The sequence below is a fragment of the Parus major genome, chromosome 1, assembly GCF_001522545.3.
Source record: "Parus major isolate Abel chromosome 1, Parus_major1.1, whole genome shotgun sequence".
NCBI classification, from domain to species: Eukaryota; Metazoa; Chordata; class Aves; order Passeriformes; family Paridae; genus Parus; species Parus major.
Window position 1 is genome coordinate 113864473 of NC_031768.1, and position 25469 is coordinate 113889941.

General features: G+C 46.7%; 2 protein-coding genes across 12 annotated transcripts in view; both read left to right on the forward strand.

Moving 5' to 3' along the window:
* Positions 1 to 15438, forward strand: part of C2CD3 (C2 domain containing 3 centriole elongation regulator) — a 37118-nt gene extending 21680 nt beyond the window's left edge. For 4 of the 6 annotated variants that reach the window (XM_015646990.2, XM_015647071.2, XM_015647233.2 and 1 more), the window contains 10 exons: positions 294 to 602; positions 1683 to 1821; positions 2446 to 2510; positions 3199 to 3404; positions 4152 to 4252; positions 5139 to 5300; positions 6206 to 6414; positions 7196 to 8168; positions 8826 to 8925; positions 14749 to 15438. In XM_015646990.2, the coding sequence (XP_015502476.2) occupies positions 294 to 602; positions 1683 to 1821; positions 2446 to 2510; positions 3199 to 3404; positions 4152 to 4252; positions 5139 to 5300; positions 6206 to 6414; positions 7196 to 8168; positions 8826 to 8925; positions 14749 to 14994 (2510 nt within the window). In that variant the 3' untranslated portion in view covers positions 14995 to 15438. Of the gene's footprint in view, positions 1 to 293; positions 603 to 1682; positions 1822 to 2445; positions 2511 to 3198; positions 3405 to 4151; positions 4253 to 5138; positions 5301 to 6205; positions 6415 to 7195; positions 8169 to 8825; positions 8926 to 9291; positions 9340 to 14743 lie in introns of all 6 variants that reach the window. The other 2 variants (XM_019008569.2, XM_015647143.2) reach the window with 2 other exon arrangements.
* Positions 15439 to 15561: 123 nt separating this feature from the next.
* UCP3 (uncoupling protein 3) lies at positions 15562 to 19208 on the forward strand. 6 transcript variants are annotated; one of them, XM_015651113.3, is made up of 7 exons: positions 15562 to 16150; positions 17181 to 17337; positions 17477 to 17687; positions 17885 to 18082; positions 18241 to 18342; positions 18424 to 18604; positions 18748 to 19202. In XM_015651113.3, exons 2-7 carry the CDS (start codon positions 17212 to 17214, stop codon positions 18851 to 18853), a joined length of 924 nt encoding a protein of 307 aa, XP_015506599.1. In that variant the 5' UTR covers positions 15562 to 16150; positions 17181 to 17211; the 3' UTR covers positions 18854 to 19202. The 6 variants fall into 6 exon arrangements, with proteins under 6 accessions (XP_015506599.1, XP_015506677.1, XP_033374984.1 ...); XM_015650878.3 differs by lacking the exon at positions 15562 to 16150 and adding an exon at positions 16180 to 16900 and having other exon boundaries at positions 18748 to 19208; XM_015650957.3 differs by lacking the exon at positions 15562 to 16150 and adding an exon at positions 16180 to 16900 and having other exon boundaries at positions 17199 to 17337; positions 18748 to 19208.
* Positions 19209 to 25469: the final 6261 nt, after the last annotated feature.

Sequence of the window (25469 nt, forward strand, 5' to 3'; positions counted from 1 at the left end):
ATATATGTACATAAAATTATGCAGAGTTACTGTTCCCAGGGCTCTCAGGAAGTTGAGGTGCTTTAATCCCAGTTACTGGGAGAAAATTAAGGTGTACAAAATTTGGGGGATTGCTCATAGTTTTTAATGTTTCCAAGCTTGTACTTCTGGGTAATAACTCACATAGAAATTATGCTGAAAATCAAAATTCATTCTGCTGGGCTCATGTGAGATCTCTACAGTAATGAACTGTACCAGCTGTTTTCCAACTCCTGCTTTTCCTTTGGCTCAGTTAGCTGGTTGTTTTCCTGCAGGCGTTTATCCATTGTTCAGATGCAATGCTGCAGACCTGGCAGGAGCCGCTGTGCGTGTTCACGTCAGCCTTGCTTCCGCTCCTGCTGCTCTGCCCAGACCTCCCTGTGCTGAGGAATGCAGCAGCAGTGAAGATGAAGGCACAGGGGAAGCCCCTGGTCTGAGCCAGCAGGTCTGTGACAAACAGCAAGTGGATATTGTAGGTTCAGGGATCACCAATGGCGAACCACAGCAAGATGATGTGATCTTTCTAGAAAACACAGTTGCTGTCAATATCCTTGTGGAAAGAGCAATGCATCTAAGTTTAAAAGGTAACATCACACACACACACACACACACACACTCCCTTTCTTTCTTTCTTTCTTGTCTTCCTTTTTTCTTTCTTTGTTTTCTGTTTCTTTGTTTTCCTCTGAGATCTGTTCCTACTCCAGCAAAGTGGGACAGATTTTGAACTTGGCTTCATGGTGTTGCAACCCCAATCACTGTGTAGGTACAGGGAAAGCAGGAGGCTGAACTATCTTCATGAATAAAATCCAAAATATAAATAACATAATGTTACCTGTTAGAGATGATGGCTGAATACTGAAATTAAGCATTATCTGAATAGCTAAACTCCAAGTTAATCATTGACTGAGTAACTAAACCCCAAGACACCCCTATCTCAAAGACTCCTGCAAATGAGCACATAATAAATTTGTAAAGCTGGCTCACTGTACTTAGCTTTTGTTCCCCTGATAACACAACTAAGAGTCAAATGCGAACTGTGATTTAAGGGTAGGTAATTCTAAAAGATTCTGAGCCCTGCAGATGGATTTTTAAAATTATTTTAGAATCTTCTGGAGTTCATAGTCTTTGAAAAACTGATGCAACTTTGTTATTGCAAAGTTTTTGATGGTATAAAGGAGTCTTCTTTTGAGTATTGCAGAAATATTTAAATATTTCTGTCTTGAACTCCTTATTTTAGGGGATTTTTAGAAGTAACTAATAGAGAGGCAGCTGATCCGCTAAAACAAATATAAGCTGCTTTCAAGAAGCAATTTCACTCTTCATGATTGCCAGACAGGTGGCCCAGCATGGAGAGTAGCTCAAGCACTGGAATAGTGTCCTCAGGACCTGGGTTTTATTCCTAGCTTTACTTCTGACTTCTTAGATAATCTTGGGCAAATGGTTTTTCTGTTTCTCCCTTGAATATTCCAGTTTCTGCTCTGTTAAAGGTTTGTGTAATACTTGCTTCCATTGTAAATATAACATGCTATCAGTTCCACCAGTCAAAAGGAGTATTTTCTAGATGGTGGATTTCTTTGCTAATTGTGTAGTTTTAATTGCTGAACTGCCTTTAGATGTTGTTGTTATTAATTAAAAAATCTGTATTTAATTCTGTATCTTTTCAGGAAGTCCCTTGACAGAACGTGAGGTAACAGCCCCCAGTAGCTGCGTATCATTTGCTGTTGCTGGTGCAGGTGCTCCAGTAACCACTCCAGTGGTAGAAAATACAGACTCACCAGTCTGGGACTTCCAGCAGCAAGCAAGGTGAGAGCTGGGGATTCACACAGACACTCCCCAGATCTGACAGCCAGGCCAGGTGTGAAAAGGATGTATGGTTTGGGCTTTTTAGCGCAGATCTGAGCTTAATTTAAAACAGATGAATTGACTGATTAAGTCATACATGGCACTATTCAGGAATTAACCTGTGTGATCCAATCTTGTGTCTCCTCCAGTGTTTCTAATACCTGAATCCCTTCAAACAACTTAAAAACTGTTCTATGTTTAACACTTATTTTTTCCATTTATTTTTTTTTTTTTAATTTCCAGGAATGAACTTCAAACATTTCAGCTTTCAACCATAACCCCAGTGCTTTTCTCTCACTGTGTTATTGAGTCATTAAATAAACTGTGTTTCTGGTACATCCTATCTTTTAAATGTGCAGCAAGAGTGAGGAGAGGGAAGTACTTCTTGAATAAGCAGAAGCCCAAACTTATAGAGAAATGTTATGCTTTGAGGCTCAGTAATTTTGGGGTTTGTTTTGTTCCTGCCCCCATCAGTACAGAAATAAACCAATTTTTTTTTGTAGATAAAATGGCATTGAAACTTCAGAAGCATTTTACTGCTTTTTCCTGCTTTGTATAAAATATTATGGTTTTTGTTCTTAACAGATTATCCAAAGAGCTTCTCCTGGATCCACAGCAAACCTTGGTCTTCAAAGTGTGGCATAAAGCAGGTAAAGTTTGTAGTGCAGTGTTAAGAGGAGTGTGTTTTCTGCATCCCCTTCCTTAGGCTACTTGTATTTCATGCAAGGAAAATAAATTCTGTGAAATGAATTGGAGAGTGGAATTGTAGTGCTGTCTTTTGCCTTGTACTGAAAGAATGCTAGAGATAAATACGAGTTGATTTCCTGGCCCTTGGCATCCTCCTTTTCCCTATTAATCATCTTACAAGGTTTGGTTTGTCCATATTCTCTCTGGTTTTATTTTGACAGTGCTTTAGAGGTTGGATTTTCCTGCTGAAGGAAATTTTTAACTTCTTCCTTCACATGCTGTTTGTTCTTGCTGCAGTTGGTTGAAGTGTAGCCAGCAAGTTGTAGCCAAATACTTTAATTTTTTTCTTTTTACATATTGAAGTTCAGCTGTCTGATTTTTGCTTCAAAAATAAACTTCCTGTGTATCCAGAGTAGTGTGTGTACACAGTGGTTCTCCTCCCAGTCCCTTTCCCTGCCCTGGGCTTTCACTCTTGTGCAGGGACATTTTTTGATGAACATAACTGAGGTAATCCAAATAATATCCCCCTATTGGGACAGAATTGTTCTGGGCCTTGGGTCGACTTCCAAGCCATATTTCAAGGGCGGTGTTTTAGCATTTCTGAAAATGATTCATATCAATCCATATGTGCTTTGTATCCTTCTTCCCCAGAGTCGGAGCGAGTGATAGGATTTGCATCTGTGGACCTTTCTCCTCTCCTTTCTGGCTTCCAGCTGGTGTGTGGGTGGTACAACATCACAGACTTCAGCGGGCAGTGCCGAGGGCAGATTAAAGTGGCAGTGTCGCCTCTCCAAAACATCCATCATCTCAAAGAGGAAAGGCAGGCCAGGGCCCGAAGCCAGCCAGAGAGCTCTTCTGTATGTTCTTCCATTTCCTCCCCTCTCACACTTGATTGGATTGCTAATCAGCACTCTGGGTTCCTGAGCAAATTCACCACAAATTCACGGCTCTGCCGTGGACAAGTCTGCATAAATGTACCAAAACCACCTAATTCCCTAGGAATTCTGCTCCAGGTTTCCATGGCAGCTGCTGACCAATGCTAGTTACAACATTCCAACCAAGTCATGAACATCCCTGTTGGCTTCACTCTGTTGTTGCTTCGTGGGTGTTTGGGATTTTCTTTTTAGGAGAATATTCTGTGCATTTAGATTTCTGGGAGCATGGCATAGCTCTATTTGCTGCTTTGGATGACAGCTGGTGTATCTAGCTCAAAAACATACCATAGAGTCAACTTTTCATTGGTTAGGAAACATCTAATTTGGCAGGAATCTGTTTTTCTGGGATATTTGCCCTTTTTTTCTGCGTTTTTCTTTATTCTCTAGACTTTCCAGATATGCTGGGGAGTGTTATAGACATGTAATGTAGCCCTCATCCTACTTTTCATCACTTTACTCTCTGATAGTATGGAGGGAGCTAACAGAAGTGTCTGAAATGAAAGTAGTGTGAAATAGTACTTTGGGTCAGTGCCAGGAAATCATTTGAAAATTTAAAGCTATTTAGAAAACCTGAGGTTTTCTTAGATCAGCAGGATAATACCTTAATTTCTCTTATTTTCTTGCTGTGAAAGACTCATGTACAGTCTTTCTTTTTCCTTTTCATCCTAGGTGAAGGTCAGCTTTCCAGCATGTCCTAGTAATTCTACAAACTTGTCCAAGCAGATGTTGAATTCCTTGTCAAAGGAAATCAGCATTCCTGCTCGAGAGTGGTAAGTCCACAGCTAACAACCTTTTTGATTATTTTCAGATCTTAGAAATACCTCTCTAAAGCCAGTTGACTCTACTGGAAAAATAGTACAGCTTATCCAAGTGTGTCCACTGTGTTTGGGCTTAAAAATTAGTGGACATTGTCTTTCCCAGTGAGAGGAAGGTGCAGGAGGTGGCAATCCTGGGACAGGTTCCTTTTCATACGACCCAGATGTTCTTTTCCTTGTCATTGATACTTCCTGATTTGTTTCATTTGCACCCTTGTAAAATAGGGTTTAAATGATGCCATTGTTAAAACTGGCAGGTACTTTCTTCAGGCCCTGATAAGAATAAGGGTTGTGTCTGTATTTGGTTTTATTTTTAGTAAGTGTAAATTAGAATAGAGTATTCCTGATGCATCCCCTTTATTTTGCCTTAACTTCTGTCCGTGGCCAGTGAATGACAGCTGGTGAAATGCTGTAGTATTGAATATTACAGGATTAAGACTGTCAGATATCCTGAAGTAATTCCTGCTTTCTGTCCCTTCAAATGAGTGAGAGGGTGTTTTAGTTCATTATTTGTTTATTTAGCCTACAGAGGTGATCCTTTCCCCATATGTGTCTTTGAAGTTTAGTGGGACTGTGGGCCACCACTATGGGATCTGAATAACTGGCTTGGGAGCTGCCAGCAGGCATGGAAAGCTCCCTGCCAGCCTCACCACTAACTTGACTTTGGTATAAAACTGAAAGAGTAAATGACATTCCTGTGCACATTTGGAAGAACTAGTTTCATCCATCGGTGACTCTTTAGTGGATTTCAAGCCATTGGATATTCTTAGTTGGCAGACTTTCCACAGTTAGAGGTTCCAGCCTGGATTTTGGCATTAAACACAGACCTGTTTTTTTGCAGGATTAGTCCCCCTGGCACACACACGCCTCGGCACGAAGAGCACGTGCAGAACGTGCGCAGATTCCACGAATCCCTGCAGCAGGCAGAAGGGAACACGCGCCGGACAGCCAGGCTGGACTCGGCGTCGCCGTCCTCACGAGCTGCTCTCCTCACTGCTCTCAGGTAAAGCAGGGCTGTGGCCAGCAGAGCAGTTGGTTAGCAGGGGAGAGCTTGGAAGGGATGGATCCAGTTGTAAGGAAATGGCAGTGGAGCAGTGCAGTAAGCAATGATGAGATTCTGGTGTCATTGACATCAGGTTGAGGTGAGGCTGGAAAATGAGGGACTGGATGGGGAGCTCCACAGCAGAACTAGATGCTGTAGCAGTGTGGTGAGCTGTTGAAGGGGAACAGCAGCAGCAGTGTTTCCAAATCTGGAGGGAATGCTTGTATTTATCCCTGCTGGTACTGCAGTCACAGAACAGGTGCTATGAAGCCAATAGTCCCTTCAGCTGACTTCCACAGGTACAAGGGGCTGTAAGGATTTTTGGGGTGCATGGGGCAGTATATCCTTTCCCATCAGGATATTTTTCTTGCTAGAAGCACTGCTCCCTTACTAGATTTTAAGTTTAAATGAGATACAGGTTTAGAAGAGTAGTATTATCTGTAGGAATATAGGACTGAAAGAGACTTCCTGAGGTACTTCATCCCTTTCTGTGCTACCACAAGCAATGCATCTTAAAATCCCTAGATCTAAACACATACAAATCCTCAGATTTTTATCAAGCTCAGCCATAAGTCAAGTAGTACCCGTGGCTTTATGACTTTTATTGGAAGGTCATCTCAAATCCAACTGCTTTGATTAAGTTTAGAACTAGCTCTTTTTTAGCTTCCAACCTAAGTTTCATAGCCCAGTCATGATTTGTTCTGGAGTTATCTTCTTGCTTAGAGCAACCTCAACACTTGCCTACTGATCTGCTTTAATCTTTTATTTGGATCCTTACATGTTGTTGACTAGAATGATCCAAATTAAACCAAACTGCCACAGACCTTTTTTCCCCCTCTTACCAAATCTCTTACTGCTGCTTGCAGAAAAAACTTGAGCGAGCTGGAGGAGGTTCAAAGATACTTCAGTGAGAAGCTGACCAGGTCTTTTCCTGACTTCAGCACATCCAAACCAAGCCATGAGGAGTGGGAGAGGCACCATCAGGGCTCGGTGAGCAGAGAAGTGGATCCCAAAGGCTGCCATCTTTTGAAAAAATCTAGTCAGTTGGTGTCTCAGGTCAGCAGCCTAATCGATGGTAAGTTGTTGCTGTGAGTAGCAAAATGACAGGGAAATCAAATCCCTGTTGATGCTTTTAAAATAACTTAGTGGAGTAGAGAATAAGCTGGAGCCCAGAGCTACAGTTGCTGCCAGTTGGAAAGTTATTCTATGCTTTTTCTGCCCATGGCTTTCTACAGGGAAGCAGCGTTTCCAAGAGCTGGAGTTGAAGGGCACATCCCTATTATGCCAGAATTTGCCATTCTTGTATCACCATCTTAATCTTCTTTTTTTTCCCTCTCTTTATTCTCCAAGGTTTTGCTCTTTTTATTTCCTTTCTCATCCTTAGCAGTTGTTTTTACTGCTTTTTTACATGCCTTCCTCTAAAGTCTGTTCCAGACTCTTCCTTCTCCTTTTCCAAATGTCCCCCACTGTTCTTTTGGAGCAGGACTTGCCTCAAAATGGTTGGCCACTTTACCTAATATTGGTGAACTTAATTCTCAGAGGATGCAAACAATAAATAGGATCTGCCCAGTACAAAGCAAAAATAAATGATTGTGGCTTTTGAAAGAATCTGTAAGATTCCCAAATAATTTCATCCTTAATGCTTCTGTTTTCTTCCTTAGCATTTCTGTTCTTCTGGCCTTGTCAGTGGTAAGCAGAGCAGAACATGTTCACATCAGCAGTGTTTGCAAAGCTGTGCATGTTTAGTTCCCAACCACCCTTACATCTAGGACTTTCTGCCAAAAACCCAGCTAAATCAGATTTAAGCTGAATTGCTGCTCCATGCATTTACTGATGCTGTTTTTTTTGTTAACCAGACTTGCAGACTATAACTAAAAATAGCAAAGAAGCTTCTAATGTGCATCAGGACAGCAGCAGGAAGCTGGCTGCTGTGGATGTACCCAGCTGGAAGGAGGAAGGAGCCAGACCTGAAGTTCCTGAAGGCCAGCTGGAGTCAGACGGGCCCGGCGTTTCCAGTGGCACGTGCAGTGCTGGGAGATCTGTGTTTGACAGACACATGCTGCACAAGCTTCTAGGTCCCCTTGTCCCTGAAGATGAGCATCCAATGGGTTATATCCAGGAAAACAAAGGGGCTTTTGCCATCCAGCCACACAGTGAAGAAGAATACGAAGAAGATGTTATAGAACTGCGAGCTCTTAATGAAATAACATCCATAACAGACAGGACAAGCCCCTGGTCCAGTGTGATCTCTGAAGCAGGGCAGGGGGCTGAGCAGCATCCTCTGGACCCCAGGCCTGAAGATCAGCACTCCATAGATGAAGGTTGTTTCCAGAGAGGGAACAGCAGCACCTTGTCCAGCATCCTGCAAGGGGGCAGCCAGAGCATGGTCAGTGCCCTGAGCCCACCCATGAGCCCCCACGCAGGTGGGAATAGTCCCTGGGGAGCAGCAGGAGACTTCCAGACCTTCAGCACGGGAACAGCGGAGAAGGAGCCGCTTCTGCCCACTGGAGAGAGTCTCTGGAACAGAGCACTGAACACTGAACCTGTAAAGAGAAATGTGGAGTTCCATGCAGGCTCCAGGGAACTGCCGCCACTCCCAGGAGTCGTGGGTTTGACCAATCAAAAGAACACTGAGAGAAAGGAGGAGGAAAATGCTGAGGTTGTAAATGGAGATCATCAAGGCAAGGAAGGAAGTAGTTCTGATGAGAACTGTGTTCAGAGTGTATCAGCCCAAGCAGGCTTGGAGAGAAATAGTGAGAGCTTCCCTGGTGACAGCAATGAAGACCCAGTGGAAGGCTCGGAAAACCCCATCAAACCAAAAATCACTTTGTATCCTTTACTCTTTTCTTAAGCACTCCTTGCATTCGATGACTCTTCTACTTACTTAGAATCTCCCTGGCCTCAGGACAGAGAAATTTGCTATGTGAAGCTCTTCCCTGAGAAATAAATCCTGAACTGGTGATCTGGAAAGGTGTTGGAGGACCCCATTACACTGTTTCAAACACGGTAGTGATGACTTTCTTGAAACTTTTAGACAATAAACTTTGTGATTTGTAAGAGTCACTTCATTTTAGGTAGCTCCAACATGTCTTCTTGCATTTTCTCTCTGTGTTATTTTTCCACATGTGTTAGAGCTCTTGTGTTTCTCCTGTACTAAAAGAAACATGCTTTATTTTGCTTTTAAAATATTTCTTAATATTTCTTGCACAAATTACAAATATTGGATTAAGTGTGGATTAAGTGGATTAAGTGGGATTTTTGCAGGATGAAGTCCTCTGGAGTTTGGGAGATATTATTTGAAAGTAAGTCAGTGTCCCATGCTCTGTGAGCCCAGGTGAGAGAACTAAGTGTTCAGAACAACAGGATATTGATTAAAACAAATGAAATTTACTATTTGGGATCTATTAACAGCTGAGGCTTTTTCTGTTTCTGGACCTCTGTGCAACTGCATATTGCCAAAGGTTGTTCCTTAACTGTTCTGCTCAGATCTGATCCTGTTGTTCCCAACTTCTTCCTTCCACCCCAGGAGATGGAAGCCTCCATGAGACTGCTCAGCACCTCTTCTCATCCTTCCACATCTCCAAAAGTAAGTATGGGATTTCCTTTCCTTTATTGTCCAACTTAGTCCATTCCTTAAAGCAGGAGCAAAACTTTTCCCTTCCCTTGCCTGCCAGAACTCAACTTAGACGTGATGGCTTCCAAATCATGTCAAGGGCAATCTTCCTGACATCTCTCCATGAGGATGATTTTTAGCATCCATGGCAGTGTTGTCTGTGATCCTTATGCCTTTCTATCAACCAGCTGTTCAGCGTGCTCAGGAAATGCTACTCCATCAGGGCCAGTGGAAGTGGCAGGTTCTTACTCCACACTTCTTTGTGCTTTAATGTGAGATGACATGCCTAATTCTGAGGAGTTCTAACTTGTAATTATGGCTTCAATTTATCTCTTTTAGATCAGGATGAAATGAGGGAGTTTGCAGCAGGAGGGAGTTCCTCAAGAGGTATCTTGTAATGCTTCTGCAACCCAGGGAGTAGTAGAATAACTTGAGTGGTTGTTCCTCCTGTAACAAAGCTGTGGATTGCTGAGGTTTTCCTTTTTTTATGTTCATAAAGATGTATTTACTGTGAGAGGTTTGTGGCTCAGTTGTTTCAACACCTACATATTTATCTTATTTTCAGTTCATAAAGAGGGGTTATAAAGAAGAGAGAGTGACTTTTTACACAGGCAGATAGTGATGGGATAAGGGGAAACAATTTTAAACTAAAAGAGGGGACATTTAGATTAGATATTGGGAAGAAATTCTTCTCTGTGAGGGTGTGGAGGCCCTGGCAGAGGTTGCCCAGAGAAGCTGAGGTTGCTCCATCCCTGGAAATATTCCAGGCCAGGCTGGATGGGGCTTGGAGCAAACTGGGCTAGTGGAAGGTGTCCCTGCCCGTGGCAGGGGTTGAAATGAGATAAGCTTAAAGGTCCCTACCCACCCAAACCATTCTGGAATTTCACGATCCTTTTCCAGCCCCAGCTCTGCTGTGGATGTTGATGTGGATCTGGGTGTGCAGCACTTGGGTTGTTTGTTTACCTCTCCCAGATAAGGTGATGCCTTTGTTCCTCTCCATATGACCTACAAAACAAAACACTTCAAGGAACATTTATGTCACTGGGAGCAGCTTGTCTGGTGAATCAAAACAGACTCAGGATCTAATAGCTCTGAAGTCATAGAAACCTGTGGTTTAATACTAATACCAGCTTTACTTGAATCCCCTCTCTGCAGCTCTGAGCAGAGTGGCTGGAACCTACAGCCCTGCAATTAGGTAAAATGTTAGCCCTGCAATTAGGTAAAATGTTAAAATATTTGGATATTTTGATTTTAAAGCACTTAATTTGAGGATTAGCTGGCACTAATCTTTTGCTGCAACACTTGTAGGATGTGCTGAGACAGGATTCAGTTGTGCCTTGTGCATCATATTCACTCTGGAGATCCAGTTTTTCACCACTGCCAATACACAGAGTTCAGAAAAAAATGCTTCCCCATAGTTTTGGTTTTTTAATTGGCCTTTGGAGCATCAGCTTCTAAATCTGGACTTGCTTTGGTTCTGCACAGGTCAGCAGACACCAAGCATTGACAGCAAGGCTGAAATCCGAGCTGTCCTCTGGACATCACCAGAGCCCTCACTCACTTGGCAGCTGGCAAAGGTCTCTCCTGGCCTTCCTAGTGCTCCTGCCACCTCTCCCTGGCTTGTCTGACTGACTCCCTGCTTTCCCCATCTTCCTTCCTGGAATGACAGAGCAGTGGTGAGGTGTGGAGCTGGGCACAGCAAAGGAGCTGATGCCATTTGAGACAAAAATGTTGTCTCAGCCCCTGCTGAGGCAGTGCTGCAGCAGCGCAGGCTCAGCGTGGATGTGTGACCACCTTCCAGGGATCAGAGTTTTGTAGAGCCTCACAAAACCTGTTTATTACTTCTTTTCTCCATTACATAAAACTAACGCTTCCCATTCTTGAGGTGCTTCCCAGCTCTTGTCCTCCACACTGCTCACCTGCTCTCAGTGGGGACTAGAGGATAGGTTTGAAAAATCAGAGCATTAATAAAATTTTCCATAAAATGCCAGAATCCCAGAATGGTTTGGGTAGTAAAGAACCTCAAAGATCCTCTTTTTCCACCCCCTGCCATGGACAGGGACACGTTCCACCATCCCAGGGTGCTCCAAGCCCAGCCTTGGACACTTCCAGGAATGTAGGGGCAGCCACAGCTTCTCTGGCCTACCTGTGCCAGGGCCTCACCACTCTCACAGGGAAGAATTTGTTCCCAATATCCCATCTAACCCTGCCCTCTGGCAGTAGGAAGCCATTCCCCCTTGTCCTGGCACTCCAGGACCTTGGCTAAAGTCCCTCTCCAAATACCATGGTATTTTTTTTTCCCCTCACCTCTAGGAATATTCCAAAAGGATAAGAAACTTACATGGAAACCAGTTTTACTCAGAATAATTCATATTTGTGTATGCAGACTTACCTTCAGTGTGAATTAGAAATAACACAGCCTTGGGCAGATTCACAATTAACAAGCTTTATATGTTCCAAAAATGTCAGTGACAGCAACAGCCAAAACATCCTTTCTTGGTTGTGTTTCTTCTTGATCTGCTGGATCTTCTTGGTTTCCTGCCTGGAAAGCAGAAGTAGGTGCAAGGCCACTGCCAGGGTAGGTTGTAGCCTGTTAATACGGATCTGTTTGCCCTCCATCCTGTGCACAAACAAAACTGCTGGCAAACTTGCTGAGCCACAGCACTGAAACATTCTCTGCCTCTAGGACTGGACTTCTTTGACCTTGGAAGAGGCCATGCCCCCCACCATGCCCTGTAACTTGCTCATGAATCTGCTTTAGTCCAGCCTCTGGCACACAGGCACTGAATAATCCTCAGCTGGTTTCAGTGTCACTGCCATTCCTATAAAAAGGAGAGTGAAGCGTGATCCTCGGTGCACGAGTCCCCTTTCCTCTTGCATCTTCCCCATGGAACATGTGTGCTTCCTGGCTGAGCACCAGACACTTGGAGTCTGAGAGACACAGAGGGAGAAAGCTGGGATGGGCACTGAGCTGAGCCTGTTCCTGGGGTGAGGAATGGTGTAAACACAACATTTCAAATGTGTGCTCTGGAAACTATGCAGGAGGATAAAACTGGCAGTCAGAACCTGCCTGTGAGATGGATCAAAGGAAGGTTTGATGTCCAAAAAAGAGCAAGGGAGCTGGGGAAGGGTCTGGAGCACCAGGAGCAGCTGAGGGAGCTGGAAAAGGGGCTCAGCCTGGAGAAAAGGAGGCTCAGGGGGCCCTTCTGGCTCTGCACAACTCCCTGACAGGAGGGGACAGCCAGGGGGTCAGGCTCTGCTCCCAGGGAACAAGGGACAAGACAAAATGCCTTCAAGCTGTGCCAGGAGAGGAACTGGGGAATGTCTTCCCCCAAAAAGGTAGTCCAGCACTGGCACAGCTGCCCAGGGCAGTGGTGATTCCTGGAGGGATTTAAAGCTGTGTGGATGTGGCAGTTGGGCACATGGGATAGTGGTGGCCTTGGCAGTGCTGAGAGAACAGTTGGGCTCCATGATCTTACATCATCCTCAGTAATTCCATGATTCTATGATTCTGGTCATCTGTGTGAGCTGGGAGTGTTAATGGTGTTTTTAAACCTCACTCATTTTGAGTCACACCTGTACATGTAAAATAGCAGCAAGAACTGGTGTTAAACCTTTCCCACAGCTGGAAGTTCATTTTCAGGAAGGTCATTAGGATAGATACATTTCTCTTAACACCACTTCATCCTGCACATTGGGCAATGGTAGGAAAATGGGAGGAGGTGTATTTTAGGTGCTCATCTCTGAAACAACCTGCCAGTGGTGTGTTTTCCAAGCACACCTGGTTTCCTGACTTTGGGAGCAAACAGACTGCTCTGCTTTGCCTCGGTGACATCAAATAGCATCAGGCACCTGCTCTTGTGTTGTGGCTTTGGAGTACAGAGCATTTTAGGGGTATTAGATGTTAGGAAGGAATTATTGACTGTGAGGGTGGGGAGGCCCTGGCACAGGGTGCCCAGAGAAGCTGTGGCTGCCCCTGGATCCCTGGAAGTGCCCAAGGCTGGGTTGGACGGGGCTTGGAGCAGCCTGGGACGGTGGGAGGTGTCCCTGTCCATGGCAGGGGTGGCTCTGGATGAGCTCTAAGGTTCTTTCCCACCCAAACCATTCTGTGATTCTGTTCCTTACATTGAAAATGGGAGGTGCTGGCTCTCCATCCCTGTCTGTGCAGGACACATGGCACATGGGAAAGGGGAGCTGTGGGAGGCAGGAAATGCAGTTTCATGCACCTTTGAAATAGCTAATTGGCAGATTGGGGGAATTTCCTGGAGAGATGCTTTCAGATGCTGTGCAGAGCTCAGGGATCAGCACAGAGCCTGATCACTGCCCCTCTCCAGCCACTCCTGACTTTTTGGCTCTTCCCTGGACAGATGGGCAGAAAACAGCGTGGGAAGAGTGAGCACCTGTCCTGGTCTCTGGACAGCCCTGTCCAAGGGAGGTGCTTTGCCCAGTGAGCAGCTCTCTTTGCTAGTTTTTAAACTTCTACTGTGACCAGGTCTGCATTTAATCTCTCTTGGCTCCTTACCTTTTGACTTAGGAAATTCATCATGGAGAATTGTTAAGAAGAAAGAAGAGCAAAGCAAAGATTCTCCTAATTGTCCATATTTGTTATTTCAATGAGATAAAAATAGGAAGTGTTTTAAAGTATTTTACCTGCAGGCTGTCACCTGAGCCTGTAATGCACAAACACAAGGACTAATTTATTCCTAAAAAAGCCATTTCCCTCTCCAAATGGTGAGAGTGCACCAAAACAGGGTCCCTGATGCTGTTTCTCTCAGAGGGAGCTGGGCACCTCAGGAGACCTTTCCCAAGGCTTGGAGAAGCAGCCCAGTTGATGTAGGTGAAAGGCCACACTGGCAGATCAGTTTTCCAAAAGACTTTCCTGGCCCCACAGCTTCCTCCTGTAAAGGTTTTGGAGCAGGATCTCTTTCTCAGTGCTTCGCTGGCACAGCTCAGCTCTAAACTATTTGGGGAGAAATGTGTTTCTCTGTATGCTGAAATTACTCATCTTTTAGTGCTGCTGGCACATCAGGGACAAAGCCAGGCTGCTGGGAGGCCGCTGGCAAAGCAGTGAGGAGATGACACCGTTTAAAGCAGGGCTTTTCCTCTCATGGGTGCTACTTTGGTGTCCCTGAAGGTAGCTGAACTTGGCCCATCCCATTTATCATGGAATCACAGTGATGGTTTGGGCTGGGAGGGACCTTAAACTTATCCAGTCCCACCCCCTGCCATGGCTTCCACTGGGCCAGATTGCTCTAAACCATATCCAACCTGGCCTTGGGCACTTCCAGGGATCCAGGGGCAGCCACAGCTTCTCTGGGCACCTGTGCCAGGGCCTGCCCACTCTCATAGGGGGAAGAATTTCTTCCCAACATCTAATCTAAATCTCTCCTCTTTTGGTTTAAACCCATTCCCTGCCTTGTCCTGTCATCAGGCTTAAGATTTGTTGTAACAGAATATTGCCTCTCCCCTGTGAGGAGATTTGGTCTTCAGGGTTCTGCGAATTTTAAAGTAAAATAATAATTGAAAGCCGAAATGCAGACAGGTCCCAGTGACTACACCACTGTCATTCCTTTGGCTTCATACAGGGAGACTTTGGCTGAGGGTGGATGCTTACAAGTTCAGAGGTCACACACCAGAGCCCTGTTCCAGGGTTCAGATTGTTCTCTTTCTCTCGTTGGGGTGTTTTTTTCTGTGTATCCCACTTGTCACCCTCTGCACAGCACCGCGGTTTGCCACGACATGAAACCAAGCTCAGGGCAGAGCTCTCACTCCTGGTCCCTTTTCTCCCCAGAGCAGGAGTGCAGCGGTGCCCGGAGGAATCCCCTACCGAAGAGCAAATCGGCCCAGGCCCAGCCCCGAGCTCTCGGAAGAGGAAGCCAAAAGAATCGCCAAGATCTTCTCTGCTCAGCTCTCCAAGAAGGAATAGTGCTGGCCCAAGACCATCCACAGCAGAGCTTCCTAAGCCGTGACCGGATGCACTGGCAGAGGCTGAGCCCTCCAGTAAAGGGGAGGTGGAAGCCACAGCTTTCAGGCTGTTTTTAGTTTGCCTAATTGGTTAGTTAATTGAAGTCCCCTATTGAGAAGGGCTTAAAGCCTGTGGTCACCCCCAGGGAGCTGCTTCTTGTTGGGGCAGGTCCCCATGAGACACACCCCTGTGGGTAACCCATGGCTTGTTGTCTGCTCTCCAAGTAGTCTGGTTTTAGGGTTTATTCCTGTGAGATGGCCCCTTCAAAAATAGTTGGTGGGCAACACAATTCTCTGTTTCCACAGGTGCCCGAAGTGCTTGTGTGAACACAGGCCCAGGGCACTGCAAAATCTGATGGGTGTACAAAAGAGGGTGACTAGAAAGATGGGACTTTTATATTTATATTTAAATTATTTTTGTACACCTTTCAGAGAACAGATTTTGATGCCAACAGAGCTCCATTATTTTTGTATTGCTCTCTCCAGTGTTTGTTTCAATAAAATTCCCCTGGTTTCTTGTCAGCCCATGCAAAGTGTCCCTATGCCAGGGCAGGAACCTTTCCTCAACAGGAGTCTCTCCCATGTGAGCTTCCAAATCAGAGAAATGCTGCTGGAAGCTGGGGTGGCCAGGAGCACGTGGAAAGATCGCTGCTTTGCCAAGGACTTGAGTTATCAACGTGCAGCAGAGCCCCATGTGGGATGAGTCGCTTCCAATCTGAGCTGCTTTTCAAACCATGTGTGGAATTCAGGATTTAAGCAACCAAATGATCAGCATCCCTTTTTTCTCCCACTTCTGCAGTATTTTTCTCAAGGATAATTCCGTATTCCCCGAATATGTAATTGACTGCTGACACAACTTGCCCTTTGATTGTGGCCGCTTTCCCTGCCCTTGCTGGGTCAGGATGCGAGGCAAAGGCACCCAGTGTCCCCTGGAAGGACAGGAGTGACGTGCAGGCTGCTTTCTCCTAGTGGCACCCCTAAAAAAAGCTCAGGCAGGATGCCAACCCAGCTGGCATCACTGTCACAGAGGAGGTCACAGCAGTGACCCTGAGCTACATCTTGGGTATGAGGTAAACAGCTTCTTCCTTTCAGGTTTAGGTCAGCCGGGCAAGAAAACAAGGCAGGAGCCAGCTGGAGAGGGGTGTTGGTGCCAGGCAGCTTTTGTCTGGACCCAAGGGATGGAGTGAAGGTGGCTTCAGGGTGTCAGGACCACTCACAGTCCCTCTTGTGCAAGGTGAGCTCAGGTTGCGAGCGTGGAGGCTCGCAGCACATCCTGAGGGACCTTTCTGCATGTTGGGCTAACAAGCACCAAGGGTTAAACATGCAGAGTTTCTTAAAAATGGAGGAAAGGGGGCATTTCTTCACTCCACCTTGGCCTCCAGCCTCGTGTCCTGAACCTGGGCCCTCTCTGCAGCCTCAGATCAGTGCCTGGCCACGCTCTGAAGGGCATCATGGGTTTGATGGATTTCACTCCAAGGTGCTCACCTGGCCCCTGAGCTTGGGGAACACATTCCACCATACAGAGGCAATCCTGCTAGGAGCCTAGGATGGATTGTGGCTCGTGGTCTGTGTGGGGCAAAGGGATCCAACCTGCCCTGCACAAAGAGCTCAGTGCTGCACTGCCTCCGAAACACTTGTAAAAACTTGGGATGAAAGTTTTCTGCATCTCGTCCTTCCCAGAGTAGTTTTAGGGTAAAAACCAGCATTCCTCCCCAGTCCACTGCAGGGGGTCTGGGCAGGACCCCCCTCCCCATGCCTGGGCCCGGTGAGGGGGGCAGAGGGCTGAAACAGCCACCTCATCACAGGTGCCAGGTGACCCAGTCCCATCAACTGAAATGCCACCGGGGGAACACTGTTTTCCTGTCACCCGATCCCTGGCTGCTGGAATGTCCTGGCTGCTATATAAGGTTGGGGCCAGGGAGACGGCTCTCAGGGCACTGCCTGTGCAAGGCAGGAGCTGGAACGCTGTGCCGAGGTCCCTACGGTGAGGCCACGGAGGGACATGGCTCTGGGCAGGTCACTCTGGGGGAGATGATCTCACCCAGCAACCCCTGTTATGGCTGGGGTGGGATTGGGAAGGGTAGGCATTGGTGATCCCATGCTTAGCAAGTCCTGTGCCTCAGCTTCTCTGGGATAAAAGGGAGGAGACAGGGCAAGATATGGTTTTTGGGACCAAAGCCATCAAGAGCTGCCACGGCACCGTCTCCGAATGGGACACCCACGAGAAGCCCTGTCCTGATGCACCCTCCTGCTTCCCCCACAAGCCCCTCCTCTCCTTCCAGCCCCTCTGCCGCCATGGTGGGTCTGAAGGCCCCTGAGGTGCCCCCGACGGCCGCCATGAAGTTCATCAGCGCAGGGATGGCCGGCTGCATCGCTGACCTGTGCACCTTTCCCCTGGACACCGCCAAAGTGCGGCTGCAGGTACGATCCGCCGGCTCCCCAAAACCCTGTGGGCAAAGGGAGCACCTGGTGACACGAGGGACTCTCCACGCTCTGCCACAGAGCTGGTGGCGCCTGGGGAGGAACAGAAGGGGGGGGTGATACATTTGGCACCCCGTAGATCCAGGGCGAGGTGAGGATCCCCCGGACCATCAGCTCTGTGGAGTACCGGGGTGTTTTGGGGACGCTGAGCACCATGGTGAGGACGGAGGGAGCCCGCAGCCTCTACAGCGGGCTCGCAGCCGGGCTGCAGCGCCAGATGAGCTTCGCCTCCATCCGCATCGGCCTGTACGACTCTGTGAAGCAGCTCTACACCCCCAAGGGTGCTGAGAGTGAGTGTCCAGGCAGTCCGGACTTCCCTGCACACCCCCTTCCTGCTGCACGGCCCTCTCCCTCGGAGAAACTCACCCTGGGGGAGGCACAGCCCCCTGAGATGACCCTGTGAGGCACCACAGGCCACTCACCCTGGGGTCCCTGGAGGGCTGGGGGACCCTGCAGGGCCGGCAGTCCCAACTCCTGCCCTCTCCAGACACAGGCATGGCTGCGAGGCTCCTGGCTGGCTGCACCACGGGGGCTGTGGCCGTGGCCTGTGCCCAGCCCACCGACGTGGTCAAGGTCCGGTTCCAGGCCAGTGGGGCCCTGTCAGAGAGTGCTCGCCGGTACAGCAGCACCGTGGACGCCTATCGCACCATCGCCAGGGAGGAGGGGATCCGCGGGCTCTGGAGAGGTAGGAGTGGGCCTGGGAAGGGGATGGGGTGGGAATAGAAATGGAAACGGTGATGAGGAAGGGAAGAAGAATGGGGACAGCAGGGCTGGGGCAACTGCCCAGAGTGCTCCAGGAGGGGCTGTGAGCAGCATTCCCAATGCCACCACCCTCCTGCCCAGGGACGCTGCCCAACATCGCTCGCAATGCCATCATCAACTGCGGGGAGCTCGTCACCTACGACCTCCTCAAGGACGCGCTGCTGCAGGCACAGCTCATGACAGGTGAGGATGGCGCAGCGGGGCACGGTCAGGCGCCATCCCTGTCCCTGCAACATCCAACCCCTATCTCTTCCCCACCTTTAGACAATGTCCCGTGCCACTTTGTGGCCGCCTTTGGGGCCGGGTTCTGTGCCACAGTGGTGGCATCACCGGTGGACGTGGTGAAGACGCGGTACATGAACGCCAGCCCCGGGCAGTACCGCAATGCCCTGAGCTGCCTCCTGGCCCTGCTCATGCAGGATGGCCCCGCCGGCCTCTATAAGGGGTGAGCTGAGCACCTGCAAAACCCTCTGCGATGACCGCACGGACGTGTGGCACAGAGCCCCAAATATCTAAACCCACGTGCGGGACTTTGGGGATGGGAATGTCCCTGACACGTCCCCTTCAGCACTGCTCTTACCCACACAGCTTCGTCCCGTCCTTCCTGCGCCTGGGCTCCTGGAACGTGGTGATGTTTGTGTCGTACGAACAGCTGCAGCGCGCCATGGCGCTGGCACGGCCGGCCCTGGCCTGAGCCCCTCGGCACCTCTCGCCAGCCCAGCGAGGATCAGCATCAATTATATTAATTGCCAAAGCGCCGGGGAGCAGCGAAGCCGCACGCTCGGGGAGGGACCAGAGAGACAGAAAGAGGAAAGGATGCTGTTTGAGGAGAAACGTGGGAGAATGGAGGTTTTCAGAGAAGAGTTTTAAGGAAACTTTTAAAGTTTTAAAGGATGAAGGAAAAAATGTTTGTTGGCTTTCCACCTGGGAAGAACTTCCCGAGGGCAGTGGTGTAGGCAGGCAGGACCAAGCTGAGGGCCAGAGAATTCCTGTTATTCCTTACTGGCGCTTCCATTAAACCGCCCCTATGGGGTCTGATCACAGCGTGGCTCAAAGTTTCTTTACGTTTTTGGGGTGTTCAGGGTCATTGTCCCAGCTCTACATGTGACACCAGTCAAGCTGACGTTCTCTATCATTTTTGGTGCACTGAACAATTTCCCAGTGATCTCTAATTGTCCAGGTCTGTCACAATCATGAATAGCAGCTCCACCTTTTGCCCTGCTCAGGCAGCAGATCCTTGACCCACGTCAATCATTCTAAAGCCTCAAATGGTCCCTTTATAGGAGAGTGAAAAGGTACATCCTATGCAGGAGAGGATGCAGAATTCCCTTTTCCTGCTTTTCCAGCATAAAAGCTGGGAATTGTTTTCTTCCCACTTGTAACTTGCAGGAACAAGATTGCCTCTGCTATAACTCCACCTGTAGCATCCCCATTTGTCACAGACACTAGTTCTATTTCAAAGACTCCCATCAGAAAATTGATTACTGTTACAAGAAGCAAATTCCCAAGGTGGATTTTACTCCAGTGATGGCTGGAAGGAGCGAGTGGTGCCTGCAGGTGAGCAGCCAGAGGGGAGGGATGGATCCACAGGGGGACCTTTGTGTGTGGCCTTTCAGCACTGACACATGGGACCGGACTGCTGTGTGGGATGAGTTTATCCCGGGACTTGAGGCTCTCTGGGATCATGTTTCATGGAATAAAGCTTGTGCTGCGTTCCCAGCTGTGATTAAAAGGTTTTGTGGGATGGGCTGAGCTCCATGTTCCGGGAAGAAGTGAAATGAGCGTCCCTGTGTCCACCCCCGTGGGTCACAGAGAGAAACTGTTCCTGTGGCTACGGCTGGGGGTGAGTGGGAAAAACTGAACATTCCTGATGGAAACAATGGAAAAACAAGTCTTGTTTGGTTTTGGACTTGACATTTTCCCTCTGACCCCACCCGGTCTGTGTGTTGCCTCAGGTGACAGGAATAGGAGACAGAGGAAGAATGGGGACAAAGACAGTTCGTTACTCCAAAAGGGACGAGTTTATTTATATTTATTTCCTGACCCACCTGGAATTATTTGGGTCTCAAGAGGCACCTGGGAGCCTCCTTTTGTGTCCTGGGTGGGGCCATGGCTATAAATGGGGTAAAGTTGGGGACGGGAAGAGGAGCAGTGATTGGGATCAATGATACCTTGGGGATTTGCATCTGGACACAGCCATCAGTTTCCTCATGGGAGTGCTGGAAACAGAACTGAGAGTCTGTGAGAAATGAGAATACTGCAGCTGGAGTGCTGAGAATGGAGAGTCTGCAGTGAATGTTGTCTGGTGAGCCTCCTTATGTCCCATACCTAATGATGTGCTAGCACCAAGTCAGCTCATTCCAACTTAAACTGCCTTGAAGTATGCTTAAATGACAAATTGGACTACGAAATGCACACAGGAAGGGAATGCTTTAGGGATTTGCAGCTTTCTGAACTGCACAAATAATTCCTGCTCCCACAGCAACCTCCTGCTCCCACAGCAACCTGCTGCGCCATGGTTGTGGGAATGTCAGAAAAGCGGCATCTTCTGTGTCACCTTAACAGTGATTTTTTCTTGGAGCTCTCAGGATCAGGAGGAAATGGTGTTCATGTCCCACTGGGAACATGGCCAGAGGTTCTGCTGTGGCTCTTGGAACAAGGGACCTGATACTTGATGTGGAATGTGTTACTGAGGAAGTTACAAATTCCTGGGCTTTTATGCGGGCAGTTTTGTGGAGGATATTGTTACAAGGTAAATGGTCCTTTATGTGTGGAAGTTTTACTTCCGTGTCAAAAAGCCTTGGGAATTCTCAGGAATGTAGTGTGGGACATTTGACCTCTGCAATGGGTCCTGTTTACTATAAAATACCCATGTTTTAGTGGTTTGTAGTTTTTCTGACCTTGGAGGAGTGTGAGGCTGACTAGTCAGATTGGTGTCTGAGAAGGGGAGGGTGTTCTGGGTTCCAGCAGTACTCCCAGGGCTGCTGCTTTGGGGACTAAACCAGACCCAGCAATATTCCTGCTGTGCAAATGTGGGAGGGAGTGGGACAACAGGTGGCAGAGCTGGGTTTTGCTCCTTAAATCCCAGAACACCTGGCTTTAAGTTCCATCAGCCAGAGGAGGGAATGAACCCTGGTGCCAGCCATCCTGGGGGCACTGGACAGGTCTTTCCACCCCGCCTGTTATCATTTGCATGATGTGATTCTCCCTTGAGCAGAGAAGGCAGAAAATGAAGCAGGAGGGGAAGCTCATTTTGTTTTTACAAACTCCAGGCTTGCAGCAGCTACAGAGCAGTTTAGTTTCAAATAATCCTGCCCAAAGATGGTCAGCTTGAACCTCTCTTGGGAGCTTTTGGATCCCTCTGTGTCACTCCTCCTCTAATCCTTTACCTGCAAGGTGTGGGCTTAGAAACACCAGCCTACTGGATAGGTTTTTACATGTATGAATTTATTTTCTTACGAAAACCATCAGATAATGAAAATCTATGGAAAATGGGTGGTTGGTACCCTAGCTGCTAGTAGGTCTTGGGCTTTTCTTCTTTTCTTTAACCTGTTCTTAAGAGAACCCCTAAATTGTAAAATTAAAAGTGGGGGGTAGGGAAAGTTGCTTTTTTTTTTTTTTTTAAGTATTGCTGTGGATTTTGGTATGTCAAGTGACCTACCTAGATAGACTTGGAATAACTGGACTTCAGGACTCTGATTTTAATTCTTTTAATGCATGTGGGTGCAGGAAATGCCAAATCCCAAAGCAATTCTACGTCTGTAACATTAAGTGCACCATCTTTAAAACCAAGTCCTCAGTGTGGGCTTTTGACATGGATGCAAATGATCTAAAGGCCTTTCTTGTGCCCCGAAAGCCAAAAGAAACCTGCAAAAAGCAGCCCTTCCTTGCATATCTGGGACTTCCATTTGCTGTTGGATTCTTCCCTCCAATCTTCTCTCAGGTTTTTGTGCCAAAAGGGATCTGACCCCAGAGCCACACAGTGTGTCTGTTGCTTTGATAAATGTAAATGAAATATGCCAGGTCTGTCAGGAAAGCAAAAACATCCTGGGGTTTGTTTGGCCAAAGATGGAACATGACCATGTCCGTACTAGTAGTGGGTGTGCATGCAGACCAAGTTTTGGGTCATGTAGTGGCTCAGAAGTCAGGGCAAGGCTGGAGGAAGGAGGGAAGCTGCCACAGCTGCAGGTGAGGGCAATACTGGCTGTTTCAAACCTTTTGGTCCAGAACTGGGAGAACTGGAAGAACAGCTTTCCTTCTTTTTTCTCTCTATCACTGGTTTGAATATTAAGCTGATGCTGAAATAAGCTCTCTCTTTTGTGGGTTGTTGTTTGGTTGGGTTTTTTTTTTTCCTGGCTTTTTAATGTATTTCTAAGTGGTACAATGAGGAGCAAGGGTTGTATGATTTCTGACCTGTCACAAAAATGGGTATATGTGTATGCATGTGCTTCCTGGCAAAAAAATGTGACATGGAAATCCTAAGTGAGGATTTCCAGCCTCGGCTACATGTGACACAGGCTTCTGAAAATGGAGATTACTTTGGCGGAATTGCAGCTGTGAAGCAAAGCAGAATTAAAATACATGTAAGCAGAAAGAACAAGTGAAATTCTTGGTCCTGTCTGCACCTCTTGCCTCTGCCTGCTGTGAACACTTTCTGTTGCAGCTCAATATAGTCCAGTGTTTGTTGGGTTTGATTTTTGTGTGTAATAAAAACACAGTTACCCTAACAACTCCCCTGCTTTCCTGGACACATCCCTGGAGTAGAACCAGACTCCCCCATACCCTGGAGGAATTTTTTCCTCCTCTGGAGAGGGGTTGAAGCCAAAGCTCACAAGCAAAGGAAAACAACCAAACCATGGGCATTATGTCCTTGATGCATCCAACCCCATGTGTTTTCCAAGTTCCCAGCACTGAAGAATCTAAACAAGAAAATGCCTGTTCTTCAGCTTCTCCAGCTCTCCCCTCACAACTACCCTGTTTCCCCAGCTCTTATCCTTGTAGTCATTTTAAAGGTGTGACGATAGAACAAGTTTGGAGGCTGTTTCTGGAATTCCTTTTGCAGCTGGATCTCGCTCCAAGCGCAGCGGGCCAGGTGAGGGTTGTGAGCTCTCCAGACTTGTGCTCACCTTGGTACAGACTGGGGCTGGAACAGGTTTTCCAGGGAAGCAAGAAGAGCCACTTTTCCTGGGATGGATTAGATTAAAAGATTTCTCTTTTGAAGAGGGAAGTGGGTTGCTCTTTGTTTGCTGAAATATCCCAGCATCCTCCCAGGGACTTGTTATAAGTGTGTGAAAAACGAGATTCACTTAATAAATTATAAAAAGTTTAATATAAACAAGAAGACAATTAGGAGACAAAGGAAATAAAGCAAAGGGTTAAAATGGTCGGGTGCCCTGGAGCGTTGCCAGGAACACACCTGGTATCTTGGGAACACTCTTTTTATCCCCTCCTGCTGTGAGGGTTTAATGCATATTCAAACTTTTTCAAGAAGTATTTAGCATGTCCCCTCCCTGGTTCCACCTATTTAGAACATGCTCTGCATAGTTTTTATTTTTTGCTGATTATCATTATTTTTGCTGACCATCATTATTTGGAGTTTGGTAGTTTGGTTTCCTTTCTTCTGCTAATGGGCAGTGTTGATAACAGTCTGGGCCCCTCGTCCTGCCCTGGTGACAGCTGGGCTCCACATCCGTCCTTCCGCTGCTGCCACCGGCCTGGTCCTGGCTGCTGATAACAGCTTGGGCTCCACTGTCTTTGCCCTCTGGGGTTTCCTTGCTTTGTACTAGGAGATTCCTTTAAGCTTAAAACTTGTTAGCAAGAAAAAAAAGTACATAAGAGCCAAAAAGTATTTAACATATAATATTCATCCTAATACTTGCGAAAGCCAATATCACAATACAGATTTATAACAAGTGCACATTATGTTACTAGCTTTTTGCAAATATTATAATGAATGTTATGTATAAGGTTAGAAAACATTGTTGTACTAATATATTTTTTTATTATTTTTGTTATTGATGAAATTTAGAAATAGTGGTATAATACACATACATGTTAGGCAATAACATGATTTTAAAGCACAAACGACTTTTTGTTTATATAACCCAGAGACTGAAAAGATAGTCAGAGAACCGCCCCTGCATTCTTAAAATTATCTTGTCCTCCAAGATCTCCAAGAGAAGGATTTATTGCATCCTTATCAGAGGGTGGAAAACCCTGTGGCACCAAGAAGATTGGTCTATTGGGAAGGGGGCAAGGTAAAAACTAAGGAGCATCAAAAACTTAAGAAGAATGTATGAATATGTATGAGAATTTATGGATATGTAGTAGGATTCTGTTTTTAAGGGACAATCCTTTGTTAGTAAGGTGTGCTCTCATGGCTGACTGCAGAGACACCCGGCCATATCTGTATACTTTATTTTTATCTCTTAATTGTATTTTTATTAAACTTTAAAATTCTATACAAAAATATATGAACCTCGTTTTTCACAGACTGAAGTATGCTCTTCTGGGATTTAGCTCTCCACTTTGAAATCTGACTGTTGGGGAGCTGCTGGTCCTGCTTCTTTCAGGTTTCATAAAAACATGAGTTGCACGGATTGTCCTGTGGGAGGAGGTAGAAGACCAGGGTAATTGCTGCCTTGGGTGAAAGGGACCATTCTGGAACATGAAATTATAGGTTGCACAGTAACTTACTTTAAGGTATTGTTATAAATCCATATTGTGATACTGGCTTTCGCAAGTATTAAGATGAATGCTGTATGTTATATGCTTTTGCTATGGTTTTTTCTCCTGCTAGCAAGTTTTTGGCATAGATCAGGAAGAATTGTGGACATTAGGGCAATGTCCTGTCTGTGCAAAGCAAGATAACCTCCAGGAAACAAATGATGGGGTCCAGGCTGCTATCAACACTGACCGCTTGCAGAAGAAGGAACCCCAGTCCAAATAAAAAATGTGATAAAGAAAAATAAAATCTTTAAGACACATGCTCTAAAAAAAGGTGGATTCAGGACGTAGCCATGCAAAATACTTCTTGGAAAAGTATGAATATGCATTAAAAACCCACAGCAGAATGGGGTAAAAGGAGTGTTCCAAAGATATCAGGTGTGTTTCTGGCAGTGCACCAGAGCACCCGGCCATTTTAACCCTTTGCTTTATTATCTTTGTTAAGAATAAGATGTTACAATTACTGTTTGTAAAACTCCTTACTTACCTTGTACCCCTGTCCCAGGTTTACTTACCTTGTACCCCTGTCGCAAATTGCTGTACCCCATATTTCTTGTTCCTTGTTCAGCCAGGCCCTGCCCCCT

What these genes read in the sequence shown, in the direction of transcription:
- UCP3 (XM_015650878.3), top strand. Translation starts at nt 16,752, where the DNA reads ATGCCACCGGGGGAACACTGTTTTCCTGTCACCCGATCCCTGGCTGCT. An exon ending in GCTGTGCCGAGGTCCCTACG is followed by an intron (nt 16,901 to 17,180) that starts GTGAGGCCACGG and finishes TTCCCCCACAAG; the next exon opens with CCCCTCCTCTCCTTCCAGCC. An exon ending in GCAGGCACAGCTCATGACAG is followed by an intron (nt 18,343 to 18,423) that starts GTGAGGATGGCG and finishes CCCCACCTTTAG; the next exon opens with ACAATGTCCCGTGCCACTTT.